The following is a 15,122-nucleotide window of genomic DNA, read 5'->3' on the forward strand; positions in this document are numbered from 1 at the left end:
AGCTCTATACCCCTAGTTTAGATAATTATAATTCTAATAGTTTATACACTTTGTCAAAGGGTCGTCATCGAAGAACAAATGTCTCGGATAAACCGACGATTTGTAATAATTATTATCAAAGTTTAGGTCAGAAGACCTTATTATGCAACATTAATCCACTACGTATTTAGATCAACATGAATTAGCAGCAACCGAACGTGGTTTTCGACTCGTGACTAAGTTAGTCCATAAGTTTTTCAGATCCAAAGTGCAACTCTAGCTTATCAAGAAACTCGAACAAAAGGGAAGGTCTTCAAAATAAAACCCTAAACCAAATGACTTCAGCATGACGCGAGGCACGAGGGAAAAAGGAAGGGAAGATAAGCACGGCCACTAAAATGGGCTCATTTTCTCCAGATAAACAGGTCTTCCTAGGTCGAAAAACACTTTTTTAACACATTTAAAATTAATTTATTTTCTTTCTTTCTTTTGTCAATGGTGATGTGAGCTATCCTATTGCTTCAGCCTTCGGTCCAAATCGGACTCCCACTATCTCTCCCACCATCCGTCGCCATCCCCTACGCATGACCTAAATCCCCCCGCACTTGGAATTCTCTTGCTTTCTAGTTTCTATTGGTGACTCTAATTAGGTCCTTCCCTCATCATCCAATAAATACACGACCTAAGTTTTTCTATATTTTTTCCCTAAATGTTATCGATGCATGCCTTTATACCCTCCATTTTACTTTACTACTCCTTCCTTTCCCGAGGTCTTTTTGTGTCCCGTGACATGATCTAGTCAGATTCCATGTTAGAGGGTGGGGAATTGACGCGGGGGAAGATATTAAGCATGCGGTACGGGAGGATAGAGCTTGACATCACTTTGCAGCCACCACCAGTTTAGATGCCCACTTGTTGGTCCCTAGCATTGTGCGCACAAGCCAGAGATTCTTGGCCTCGAGTAGCATGGTGATCATGTTGATTGAATTCTAGTGATCGCCGATAATTTGGAGTAGGAATCGAAAAAATGCATGAAAGAGATGGAGTCCGGAATAATTCTATAGTACGATCGATTTTGTTTCACGTGCTATTGGGTCAAGTGAATGCACATATATGTAAATGAACGATGCAAGTGAAAATGAGTGTATATATATTTTTTCCAGATATATATGGAAAGTGTATATTCTATCGATTGTCAATGGATAAGAGAGGTACACTGCATGCCATCTTCGGAAATTGATATTTCAATAATATTGAATAAAATAGAAATAATTCTTAGAAATGAAATATCTAGAAATGTATTGATGGTTCGCCATTCCACTTCTCTCGGTTAGGCTCTTGGATCGTGCCCAGTCAAAATCACAAGTGAAAAAATCTACGTTTTACCCGCAAAACACAAGTCCTTTCTAAGCTCCGGAAGCATAAATATTTCGCAGCAAGGCAACTGTCATTTCTCGTTTACAACCTGGTTTTATGAGTGAATTACAGATTTCATGTAAGAATACGTGGATTAACATGCGTCAAAGGAAAAAAGTCGCCAAAAATGCAAACTATGCCCATTATGATATATTTTCTTGATTTTTTCTTTTGTGACATCAAAAAAGTCAAATTATGCCAACTATGACACGTTTATTTTATTTTATTTTCTTGTGATGTAAAGAACCCTGAATTTTTATTTATGTGGTAGATTTATATTTTGTCAAAAATTTCATTAGATATTTTTCAAATAAAAATAATTTCATTTTTAGATCACTTAAATGTCAACAATGCTTGCTTTCTAGCAACTAAGTAGATAGATTTTTATCGGTTCTCATAAAAAGATTTTTTTACAGAGGGCAAATGTGTGATGGAGGCATAGTTTAGGATTTTTTATGGCTTTTTTCCTATGCCAAAACGTAACAAGAAAAAAAAAAAGTTTTGCTTTATGGAAAAATGGCACGTACAAAACCTTATCAGATCCACGTTCCTTTTCCAAGCTGCAAAATAAAATAATATTGATCTTTGTTTGGTTATCGGATAGATTGGACATAACTTGGTTTATCCATCTTTAAACCGATAAACATCAATCTTCAAGAAAATCTCCATCCAATATAAGCAGCACGAACCGATCCGACAAAGGACTTTTAGATTTCTGATCTTCCGGCGGCTGACAATTGTTTCCGAGGCACACCATCTTCGGTCTCCTTCTCAATCGGGCTAATGCTTGGATTTGACGTTTACACTAAAATATGTTTTTATATTGCTGAAATTCGCAGTTCCCACATGTAGTTTTAGAATTAATTTTGAAAAAAGAGAGAATACTTTATGATATGATATCTAGAAAGCTCAGCTACATTGTACCTACCAAATGGGAGACAGACCAGACAATACGCGCCGGATCGAACGAGTCCAGGGTATGGACCAACGCCTCCGGTCTCTGACCAAAAATTTAAAAACATTGATTTCGTAGAATTCATTAGCCACGAGTCGCGCCACACCTGCCTCTAGCTGTAACGTGGGGACTGTCTTCCAACCTATTCATAATGCCTCGTCCCTTTCGACCAAAAATTATAAAAACAATAAAATAAACCTTTCTACCTTCTCCCTTACGTCCATCTAATAATATCATCCCCCAAATAAAATAAGATAAAATAAATAGATTAAAGAAAATTCGCGAACATTTCGTTCCCGTTTGACTTCCAGCGCATGGCATCATGACCCCGGAATTTCGATTTTCGTGTTCCGCGTTCCAAGCCGCCCGGAATTGACGGTCCGAAATCCTGCTGATGTATCGCGAAAGCAGCTCTATTATAAATTATTACCATTTCCTCAAGACGGGGCGAGACATCTGCGTGTAGATATTCATAATTTAATTATGTTTATCACAATGTCCAAGAATTTAATTATCTTTTCTAATGAGCGGGTGTCCGTCCCAATCCCTGATGTGAGGTGTGAGGATGAACGGCGATGTGACTTTTTTTTTTTTTTTTTTTTATAATTAGAAATGCGTAGTTTTTGGTGCAGTCGACATAAAAAAGTTTATCAATGACAATGAGTGTGGAGGTTTGAAGCAGATCGGCGACATCTGTCTAAGGTTTTATTCGTCCACGTGAGACAGGTTGGTGCCATTGTTGTTATTCATTACTAATATTATAATTGTTAGTTATAAACGTAATTGTTATAATTATCATTATTGCTAAATTAGAGAGGGAAGTTTTGGCATATTGTCAAAGGAGCAGTTCTGGTAAAAGGAGAACCTACTATCCAGTCGGAACTAGCTGTAGCTGAAGATGTGCATGATGGGACTCCACTAGCATTGAAGGCCATTTTCACTATGGACCCATGGGTTGGAAAAAAAAAAAAATCGAAACTAGCAAGATACCCGCGTAAGTCTATATTTATAGTAAAATATTAAATATTGGTGTCGGTGTGCATTTTCACTTATATTTATTATGAGTTACAATGTACTTAAATGTAACTATCGTTACATTAATAAAGATAAAAAAACGTAATAAGAAGATAACAAACGTTTTGTTAATTTAGAAAGTGGATCGAAATGAAATATGGGCAGTAGCATAGATATAACAAAAATTATGAATAATACCACATAAATGATTATACTAAATAAATCGAAAGTTTAAAGATTAGGTTGCACATTTCACAATAATTTATGAATTAGACTACATATTTTGCTATAGTTTAGAGACTCATTGTGAATTAAACATTTAGAAATAGTTCAAGAATCATATTGGATGAATATTATTAGTGTCATTTTTCCTTCAAGATGTGATATTGATATGCTAGAGTGACCTTAAGAACTAAATGAATTGGGTAAATCTCACACGAAATCTCATGAGCTAAACAGAATATCTATCTATATAAACAAATCCAAATGACCACCGAAGTGATAACATTTCGACAAACAAAAAAGAATATCGAGACCTTAGATGCTTTTCATGTTATTATCGACTTCTTTTGTTATGCTAAACAGATAACAGATCTTGTTAGCGTTCTCTCCTTTTCCTTTTGCCGTGCAAGCGTCTAGCAACTTGAGTTATACGATTTCTCGGGCCGTTCAACGTCCGCACCCAAGTTGCTATCACCCGTCATGTGGTGCGCACTACAAGTTTCCCACCTCCGTGTTCATATCTCGCGGGTGGTAGGCAGGCCTTAGCTTCGACGAAGCCGATGAGGGAACGAAGAGCCAACCTTTTGATCGATATATTTTATTCAAAAGAACGCGGATGTCCACATCACAATGAATAGAATACAGGGGGGACGCGACCAGGACGAAGACGAGCCATTCATACCTGTAAATCGCACTGTTCACATACCGTCAGCGCCGATTCATCTCAACCCAAAAGGAATTTTGTCTTTTTGCATGGCTGTGTGTCCTTCTCTGGCCGTGAAGTGCTGTTGACGTAATTGTTTTTAAGTTCACCTCCCCAAATAGACCCTTGTGTTTGTGTGTATATATATGCGCTTCCAGTGGCTGGCAAACACGTGTGAGTTGCGGCTCATTTGGTCCGTGAGTCGAAAAATTTCTGATCGTGAAGTTCTTGTTGAATTCTTCTTCTGGGTGACCCACAACAACTTTTAGAAGGGGCTAATTTCTTCTTGGGTTGAGCTCGGGTTTGCTGCGATTCGAAGTTGATTTCGGGGTACTCATCGAATTGCTTCCGAAAGTTCGAAATTTTTTAAAGAAGAGGCTTATTTGCAGGTTTGTGGATGGTAGGCTTGTTTCTGTCAAGTGTGTTTTTCACTCTTTGCTTCGTAAAGAAATGTGATATAATGCTTGAGTAGCTTTCAAGCGTTGTCCAAAGCTTGTATTTGAAGCGCGGGGTAAGAGAAAAGCCACGAATTTCCTTACAATTCTGTCTCATCGACCGAAGGTAGTCCTTTTCCTGTGCTTCGATCAAAGAAGTTGCGAGGAATTGGCAAAAGTGTCGCCCCGTGAAGAGCACCAGTACATTAACAATGATGTCAGTAGTACTGCTTCAACCTGGAGACGCGTTAATGAATAAGATGCTTCGTTTGGAAGTCGTTCTTCGTCCTTTAGTTTGAGCCATCAGGATCTCCTCGTACGGCCTTTAGATCGGCCAGTCAGAAATCTTTTTTCAATTTCTCTTTGTTTCTCGTTTGGTTGTCAGGTGTGAAGCTCAATATGAACTTGTCTCTGAGCTTTGAAACGACGCTCTGTTTCTTAGCTGTCTTTCATGTGATGCTCAGGACAATGTCCTGTCATGCCATGTCTCCTCTACTAATTATCTGGTTATGAGAACTCATGACACGACCGCGTTTCCTCTTTCTTTTCTTTGCGGAAGTTTGTTGAGCATATCAAATATCGGCAATGACAATATATACCTGTTAGGGAGAACTAAGAAGAAGAATGCTTGGTTCAGTTCTGAGAAATTTCCCTGCTTGCGATTCAATTTCTGACATGTTGGTGTATCTAAAAAGGATCGAAACTTTGAATTTCAGGAGGCCTTCGTTCCAGCATGGGAAGCACCGAGAATCCGGCTTCGACAAAGCAAGATTTTGAGGAGACACTCCCTTCACTGATCCAAGTTATATCTACCGATGGAATTAGTGGCTTTGACAACATCGAAGCGAACAATAACCCGCTTGTCTGCCCACCCGCTCAAGTAAGCCTCCTCCTTTGTCCTTCCGAAACGAGTGGTGGCGATCTGCTCAACTATATGCTGATGATGCCACAATCTTGATGACTTGAAAGGTTCTTCAATCGAATGATAGCAATTTAGTTGACGTAAATAGATAGACTCGTTCCAGTTTCGAGCCTTGGTGATTAGAAATGTACAACCAGATAGAAAGCAGAGGAGTTTCTGCTTTTCCTTGAGAAATTGAGCATCCGCATCTTGTAGAATCATTCAAATCGCTACTTGTCTTTGTTTTTAATTCGCTTTTGCCGACTAAATTCCAAAGTTCGTAACAGAAGTGACTATTGTGCACCAGCAGGACATTGAAGCAGCTTCCTCTGATAATGGATCTGTTGTAATGAGTTGCGAGAGAATGCAGTCCATTTCAATCAGCATGCCGCCGTCTCCAGTGGAAGCGCACCTGCTCAACGCGAAGAGGGTTCTCTTCAGCGATCACGGCGATACGATAATCACAAATGGAAACCCAGATACCACTGCCCCTTCGAACCTGGACTCCAAGCAGACAAAGTTCTATTCGCAGCCAATGCCAACAGGATCGGCATATAGAGAGGCAGTCAACGGCAGGAATTTCCCCAAACATCCCAGCATCGCGAAGGACAAAAGGTACGATTCGTTCAAGACGTGGTCGGGGAAGCTCGAGAGACAGCTGTCCAATTTACGCGGGAAGCCGCGCGGAGATCCGAGTGAGGATGGAACAGCACCGAAGGCGGAAATTGAAACTTTGCCTGTGGACAGATACTTTGATGCCTTGGAAGGGCCAGAACTGGACACTCTCAGGGTACGTAATTTTAACTGATGAGCTCTGGTGGTCCTATGCTCCGAACCATCTCGTTGTTTCATATATGATCAGGTACAGCCTCTCGAAGTCACTTGGCATTAAATTTGATTTCACTTGATGTGCAGGCTTCAGAGGAAATAGTCCTTCCGGACGACAAGCGTTGGCCGTTCCTTCTCCGGTGCCCCATCTCTTCATTCGGTATCTGTCTTGGAGTCAGCAGCCAGGCAATCATGTGGAAAACTCTGGCCACCTCCGAGTCCATGAAATTCCTCCACATAGACCCCAGAATCAATCTCGTCCTGTGGTGCATATCCGTCGCTCTCGTCGCGGTTGTCTCTTCCATATACCTGCTCAAATTGATCTTCTACTTTGAAGCAGTCCGCCGTGAGTATTACCACCCAATTCGTGTCAATTTCTTCTTCGCCCCGTGGATCGCACTCTTGTTCTTGGTTCAAGGCGTTCCGCCTTCAGTAGCCACCAATCTGCATGCGTCTCTTTGGTACGTCCTAATGACGCCTATTTTCTGTCTGGAGCTCAAGATTTATGGACAGTGGATGTCGGGAGGCCAAAGGAGGCTCTCGAAAGTCGCTAATCCTTCGAACCATCTCTCGATTGTCGGGAACTTTGTGGGGGCATTGTTGGGGCGTCTATGGGGCTAAAAGAGGGTCCTCTATTTTTCTTCGCCGTGGGGTTAGCTCATTACACAGTTCTATTTGTGACACTATACCAAAGACTGCCAACAAATGAGACACTCCCAAAAGAGCTCCACCCGGTGTTCTTTCTCTTCGTGGCTGCTCCAAGTGTGGCTTCGATGGCGTGGGCAAAAATACAAGGATCGTTCGACTACGGTTCCAGGATCGCCTACTTCATAGCTTTATTCCTCTACTTCTCTCTGGTTAGTATCTGTCGCGAAATATGCCCCAGTTCTATTCCTAGTAGCTTACATGGCACACCGCATGTACTGATTGATCATCTACTTTGTTTATGGCGATCCCATTTATAAACAGTTTATTTCTTTCGTGTTCTTCAGGCAGTTCGAGTCAACTTTTTCCGAGGTTTCAGGTATTATATAGCGCTCAAACACATCTCTGTGCCCTCTCAAGTTACCTTTCATCACTAGTGATTCATTCTAGAGCTGATTCGAATTGGATACAGGTTCTCGCTGGCATGGTGGGCATACACTTTCCCAATGACCGGTGCTGCCATCGCGACCATGAGGTATGCGAATGAAGTGACAAACGTGGTGACACAAGCTCTCGCAGTCACACTCTCTTCCATCTCCATGCTCACTGTGACGGCTTTGCTCGTCACCACAATCTTGCATGCCTTTGTGCTTCGCGACCTTTTCCCCAATGACATTGCCATTGCTATCAGTGAGAGGAGGCCAAAACCACACAAGAAGTGGTTTCATTTAAGGCACGGAAGCTCGGACACCAAAGAAATTGAGAACTACTTAAAATTTGCTTGCTCCGAGAGCAAGGACATCGACGAGAGCAAGGACATCGAAGCATCTTTAGGACATCCCAGCTCTGATACCGACAGAGAGTGTAAGCTACCAGTGTGAGCGGGGACAACATCACAAATGATCTTAAATGCAGATGCCCAAAACCATGTAGATGCTACAGTAGCCAAATTTTCTAGATCAACGCATGTGAGGAATGTGAGTTCAGATTCCAATGAACATGTGTATCGTGGGGGATTCGGGGTTTAATTTGCTAAGAACATGAGCCTAAATGAGTTGTAAAATGGCCGTTTGTTAAGTCGTATATCAGTGAAGAAAATGATCTGTTGTCTCTTGAGAAAGAATATAATAAATAAATGGTCTTCACATATCTCTACTCTGCTTCCTTTAGAAGACACTGGACCTTTTCATACCAGTCTTTTTAGTTTCGAAAGAATGATGAATGTGGCTTTTTCAATTATTTTAGGTGCACACACGGTCACAAAAATATATTACACAATCACCGCTGGACGAATGACGTGTTGTTGGATTCAGAATTAGGCTTCTCACACAAGCTGCCCGCCTAATGATGCTTGTGCAAATTCAGTGCGGTGGAACTTTCATTCGACAGAGGCTGGTTGTTCATGCTTTTTTCTTGTTACGTGAATTATCAGTAATCTGATTTCCAGCAATGTGATAAGCTCCAAAAGTGCCGTCTCTCTCTTTCTCATGTCTCACCTACTTTAACCCTCCTCATTTCATCTATTTAAGCCTCATCAATTGGGAGGAATCTGCCGACAGTTGCAGAGATCATTCGAGTCCAACATAAAGCGCCAGCATATATATTCAACTGCTGCATTATGGCTTCCCCTCACCAAATTCTCCTTCTGCTAACTTATGGAATCCTCTTTATGTCGACCATCCTTGTGACTTGCATTGATGCCGCCACAAGCATCGGTGCAGGTAGTGTGCCGAAGAGATTAGTAAGGAAATTGATCCATCGAAATTCTGTCAAGTCGCCAATGTATAACTCTGTTCATACCGACTTTGATCGTGCTAAGTTTGCTTTTGAAGATTCCATCTCCCGTGTTGCTATGATAGAGGAAAAGATGGAGAGCTGCAAGGGGAACATGTCGTGCTCAGACAAAATTCAAGCTAACCTGCACGCGAAAGCCTGGGTGGGCGTGTTCTTTGTGGAGTTTTATATAAAAGACTTGTCTCACCGGATGCTTGCGGTCATGGACACCGGAAGCCCCCTTTTGTGGGTGCATTGCATTCCTTGCCCAAATTGTGCTCAAGCCTCCACCCGAATATATGATCCAAGCACATCCTCGACCTACACTAATATATCGTGCCGGTCAAAATATTGCCAGGCTTTACGCCAAAACTCCTGTGATCAGCGCGGGAATTGCAAGTACGAGTTGCATTATGAAGGAGCACACCCGACAGAAGGAATGCTTGCTACAGAGTCATTCATATTCGACACTTCCGACGATGGGCTACTCACTGTACCCCATCTAGTGTTTGGGTGCAGTCACGTGAGCGACGAAAAACCCGATGCGGTTATGGGAGTGCTTGGACTGAGCAGCAATAAAGTATCTCTAGCTACACGACTAGGTAACAAATTTTCCTATTGTGTCGGAGGGATCAAGGATCCTTCTTATGAATACAACCAATTGATTTTGGGGGAAGGGGCAATTCTTGAAGGCGACTCGACACCCCTAGAGATATATAATGGGTTTTATTATGTCACTATGGAAGGCATAAGTCTAGGAGGAGCTATGCTGGATATTGAGCAAAATACATTTCAGCGAACCGATTCAGGACAGGGTGGAGTCATGATCGACTCTGGAGGTGAGTTAAGTTTTTTAGTCCAACGAGCATATGAGGAACTTGCCGATGCGGTAATGAACATGCTGGATTTGAATAGTTGGTTCAAGTCCGAGCTCTATTTCAGCAAGTTATGCTTTGAAGGCAACGTCACTAGGGATATCAAGGGATTTCCCAGCGTTACTTTTCATTTCAGCGGGGGTGCAGAGATGGGATTAGAGGCAGAGAGCTTGTTCTCTCAATCGACAACTACTACTTTCTGCATGACGATTTTGCAAGCGGATTATGGACAGCCCAGTCTGATTGGCGTAGGTGCTCAGCAGTACCACAATGTTGGATACGACATTTCAGGGAAAAAACTATACTTGAGGAGGATGGACTGTGAACTCCTAGACGAATGACAGACTTTAGATTCATCATCTTAAATGTTGGCTTCAATGGCTTGTGCAAGTTCACTTCAGGGCATATATATATATATATATATATATATATATATATATATATATTTTTTTTTTTTTTCCTTCTTTCACAGGAAGTATAGTTTGAGGCGTCCCCCTTCTATTACCCTTCCGGCTACTTTTTTCTATTTTAATTATGTGGCTGCATTTCGCTTCTTGGATCACATATCGTTATCTCAACTTGTTCTAAGTTTTGTCTTGCTGTCCTAAAAATAGAGAGCGTGAAGTCTACCATGAAGAGCCAAAAGGGTCTCCAAGAATTGAAAGAAGAGTTTTCTTTCTTAAATCTGAGTATGCAGTTCATAAAGCAGCTTGCGTAAAAGAACTGTCCTGGGCCATTTTACGATTTTGTCAACATTTCATCCCTACGTTTGAGGCGAACCATGGCCTTGCTCACTTGGTGATCAGGTCTGGTACACTGCTCGCCAAGCCAGTGCATTTCCCCCACTTTTTCTCAAACACATTATTATAAGAACAGACTTCTCTGATAACAATCATCACATAGGCCAAAAAAAATAAAAAATAAAATAAAATCCATATCAGAGCAAAATAAAGAAATTCTTTCAGAAGTTTTGGCCAAATATTCAGTTAATCGTTGGATCTATGGAATATGACATGCCATGCCAGGCACAGAAACCCCAGAGATGCTAAGACTGTGCACTAGAATTTGCTTGCTAAATGTTGTGCATTACAATCAGTGCGAAGAGATGAATGACAGCATTCGAGGCCTTATAAAGATGTGACTATTACTCTCTGATAAAATCAGATTCAGAAAAAATACCTGTAACTGGCTCAATTATCTATCTTACCATGTTATATGGTTAGCAACTTAGCATAGATACAGCGTTTGACAGCATTTAGCTGCAGCTGGTGAGACATGAAAGTTGTCTGCGGAGGCAAGCAAGACAACACATGGTTAAAGTGAATTAGTTCAAATGTGGCATCATAGAAGCTACGACATTATTGACAGTTTGTTTGTATTCATAAGGTCAAACATTGCATAAATGATAATTCGAAAGAATAATGCTGCGAATCTGGCATCCCATCCTACTTAAAATTGTACTCCTCTGCAAGCTTCTGATTGTTCTTCACTGTTGGACAGATAATTGATCGGTTTTGTTCTTTTCTTTAGCATGTGCACGCAATTATTCTCTTTGCCATTCTGACACGGTATTTGTAATGTCTTCAGTTTTGAATTCACCGTCTCTCCTATGACTTTTTGGCCTTCATCATGATCCAAAAGAGGTTAAATGCTTTGGTGTAATAGCAATGACACTGCAAATTGTGAACCCAAAAGTGTGACAATAATGAAGGTGGAGTGAAGAATTGTCATTGGCTCCGATCAAGAAACTTTCTGTTGTCAGTCCACAAAAGTCTCATCTTCCAAATAATTTCCGTCCGTTCCGATCAGCTTTCACGCACCCGCAATGTCTTTTCTTCATATGTCTTTTCAGATCTATGTCCTTCAACATTTTCCAAGCCTAATAACAACTCATTTATATGGACCATCTTTCTTGCGCAATGAATCACCGTACAGTGTCTATTCCTCTGGAAAAAGCAAAATTGGTTTTCAAAGGCACTGTTCGGCATCCTAAATAATCTTAAGATGACATCCGCCTGGACTCATCCGACACACGGCACCTCATGTCGTGGCAATTCCCCTATCGTTCGTCCCTTTTTCTTTTTGTCCATATGTTTTGAAGAACTCAATAATTAAACCAAGGAAACATATGTATCTTGGCAATTGGTTGTGTCCTAACAAGTTTAGATGCAGATAACTTGGCATCGCTTGATGGTTCGTTTTTCCTGTTCCTGCACGCATTGTCCACAGGTTGTTTGATGAACATCTACTTTGCATAAACATTCCTTTCGATGCCTGCATTGGATCGAAATCACTGAATAAGCTAAAATCACACCTGCTAGCGCATAAAAATTCGGTACGAAATAGAAGCGAAATTACTTTTGCACCTGATCTCCATAGGCGTCGTGGTTTCTGGAGCTATTTGATCGGCCGAGACCAAGTTCAATATGGTCCAAGCAATTTCTAAGGGCCAAGTGCCACTGGCCGCCCTAAAGATACGCAAACACCAGTAAGTTAGTGACTACCTAGTGACTGTTGGATCGACAATAGCCAGATAAGGCCGAGATTACATTATCGCTTACTAAGGAAAGACCCCATCTTGCATCGGTGGCCCTTGTGTGAACACACGGCTACAGGGAGCAAGGGACGCGCGCAACGCGAAATCAACCAGGCAAATGTCAACGGCCCCGTCCGCAGGACCATCTACGGGTAGTACCCACGAGGCCGTAACATTTTCAAGGAGCCTCCCGGCCCACTAAGATTCACGTTGTCACCGTGATTGAACAAAATCGAAGATCGAACGATTACCTCGCGATCTCTGCTGGTTTCAGTCCTTCTCTCTCCGGGACCCTAACCCTTTGTCCGTAGCTCCCCGCATTAAATCCGCTTGTCCTGGAATGTTGTGAGGACATTATCACGTCCCAAAACTCTAACACAACAGTTTCTGCGAGTCGAGGGACAGGCAAAAGCAAGAAAGGAAGAAAGAAAGGAACGCTGGGGTAACGGTTAGAGAGTGAGAAAGCAAATGTTCGTCCATGACCTCGGCCGAGGATAATGTCGTAATCCAACAGCGAAACAAAGAATCGATGGCAGCGACAAGCAGCATGTAAGAAAAGCTTCCGGGCCCCACGAGGTGGGGAATACAATCGCAAATGGGTTGATAAAACCAACAGGAAGAGGACAAAAGAGTGAACTTGGTTCTGCTTCTTTTGCGGAGAAGCGCAGGAAAGGTCCAACGGGCGAGACAAGAGGGAGAGACAGGGGAGCCATCAATAGTTTGGCGCTTTGTCCTAGCACATCTTGTGTCCATGTCCCCTACCTGTTGACATGTGACCTGAAACACTACTCGGTTTCGTTCTCTCATCGATTCCCTTTACCTTACCCTTTCGTTAGCTTGAGGTTTTGGTCTGAGGTTGAGCTGAACTAGGGCCATGTTCTAAGGGGAACTTTAGAGGAGACTCTTGACTAAAGAAACCACATCATCTTCGGCCACAAATCAATGGACATGGAAATTTAGTGTTTAGTTCGGATAGGGTAGGCACTGTCTTATTCTTTATAGAATGAAAGGTACATCATTCTTTATAGAACTTTTGCTACGTTTGATTAACGGGTATTGGTCATAATCTTGTTACGGTCTACTTATGATGAAACGGTTTATTATCACATTTAGGAAAATTGTCTAAAAAGTTCTAATTCTATTAGATTTTAGTCAAATTAATCATAAACTTTTTAATTTTATCAATTTAGTTTGGCCAATGTTAACTGAAAAGCTCTGACGTGGATCTCGGTAGTCCACATAACACGGTTGGCATTGACATTGATAATTTTAAAAAATTTCAAAACTTGAAATTTTTATTCTTTATTATTTATTCTTTCTTTCTTTTCCTTTTTCTTTCCAATAAGTCCGGCGAGAGCCGCAAAGTCCTCACCGATCACGTGCGAGGGTCCTACCCGTCACATGTGATAAGCAAGGGGTGGCCAATGACCCTTGCCAAAAAGATACAAAAAATTATAAAATGTCAACGTCAATAACAATCGTGTAACGTAAGATGATTTATGTATACATCAATACTTTCTAACTAAAATTGGCCAGATAGACTCAATTGAAAAAATGTGAGAAATATTTATGACTTAATTGGCAAAAACTACAATGCTTATAATTGAATTGACCAAAGACTTTTCTAAATAATTTTCCCCTCGCAATTAGGTCCGTGTGTTTGAAGGAAAATTGTTTTCGAGAAATTCATTTCCGGCTTTCAAATGTTTGGATGACGGAAAAATATTTAATGTGTGGAAAACATTTCTCATAGCCTGAAAACAACGAGCTTAGATTGAAAAAAATTACTTCCCTTTCTGGTGAGAATAAAATCAATATCCTTAAATCAGCAAATAAATGAGCCATAATAATTTTCCTTTAAAAATGATCTTCATAAAAAATACTTTCCTTTATCACGAAGTTTTCGGCGAAACCAATGCACATTAGAGGAAAAAATCACCGAACTACTAATTATATCGAAAAAATGCCATGGCATAAGATCGATCTCAATTAGTTTCGAGAGCTTATAATTTATTCAGATGGCCCTTGATTTGATTAAGAGTTTACTCGGTCTCGGAGCCAGCAGCCACGTCAAAAGTCTCGATTCACTGTAGGTGAATACCGACACTAATCATGGTATTAGTTCAACCGAGGTTGACGAACTGTTCCATCGCCTTGAGACGTTACATCATTCTTCTTCTTCTTCTTCTTCTTCAATTCAAGCCCATCTCATGCGCCATCTGCTACATGCAGGCCGCGCCATAAAATCACCAGGATTACAATCTATAATGAACTTATTTTTCCTCTTTTCTCGCATTATCCTTTATTTAAAGCAGACGATGCTTAATTACAGTAATTTGTACATGCCTACATGTTTGCTTTCTTTAAGATAATTTACCTTGCACGGGTAAACATGGAAGTGATCTTTTTATGCTGTCTCGTCTGTCTCTATGTCTTAACAAAGACGTAGATCTTCCTTACACGGCGATACGATGTGATGTACTTTCGAATCTTTTGCCTTGATGATGTCATTTTTCGATCACATCTGAATCTTTTTTATTGTTATCGGCATTTACATTCATCTCCTCAGACTGGATAAGGGATATCTGAACTTAATCCATTAATAGAAACCTGGCTTTTGCTAGAATCAAGTTCTTATCTGAAACTTTTTTCTTTATCTCTCTTTTTCGCCCTGCAAATCAAGCCACATGCGTGTAGGACATGTTTGCACTCTAAAAGCGTGCACAGGCCAATGAGATTCTTCTGTTCAGTGACTAAAATCAAATTCAGAGTGAATAAATGGGACTGCTTTTGCTTTCTGTCAAAAGGTCCAATTGACAAGATCAAGAAAAAAGGGAGATT

General features: G+C 41.0%; 2 protein-coding genes across 2 annotated transcripts; both read left to right on the forward strand.

Annotated features, from left to right (window-relative positions):
* The first annotated feature begins 4,568 nt into the window (after positions 1–4,568).
* On the forward strand, positions 4,569–8,246 carry LOC104424453 (S-type anion channel SLAH2). Its single transcript, XM_018865780.2, is given in 7 exon segments — positions 4,569–4,689; positions 5,440–5,603; positions 5,935–6,414; positions 6,540–7,050; positions 7,053–7,309; positions 7,445–7,476; positions 7,570–8,246. Coding segments are annotated over 6 exon segments (1,836 nt in total). The 5' UTR covers positions 4,569–4,689; positions 5,440–5,456; the 3' UTR covers positions 7,979–8,246.
* Positions 8,247–8,766: 520 nt separating this feature from the next.
* LOC104424454 (aspartic proteinase CDR1) lies at positions 8,767–10,086 on the forward strand. The gene has a single exon (XM_010036884.3). It carries the CDS (start codon positions 8,767–8,769, stop codon positions 10,084–10,086), a length of 1,320 nt encoding a protein of 439 aa, XP_010035186.3.
* Positions 10,087–15,122: the final 5,036 nt, after the last annotated feature.

The sequence above is a fragment of the Eucalyptus grandis genome, chromosome 11, assembly GCF_016545825.1.
Source record: "Eucalyptus grandis isolate ANBG69807.140 chromosome 11, ASM1654582v1, whole genome shotgun sequence".
NCBI lineage: Eukaryota > Viridiplantae > Streptophyta > Magnoliopsida > Myrtales > Myrtaceae > Eucalyptus > Eucalyptus grandis.

Coding starts and splice junctions, on each gene's coding strand:
- LOC104424454 (XM_010036884.3), top strand. CDS start 8,767: ATGTCGACCATCCTTGTGACTTGCATTGATGCCGCCACAAGCATCGGT.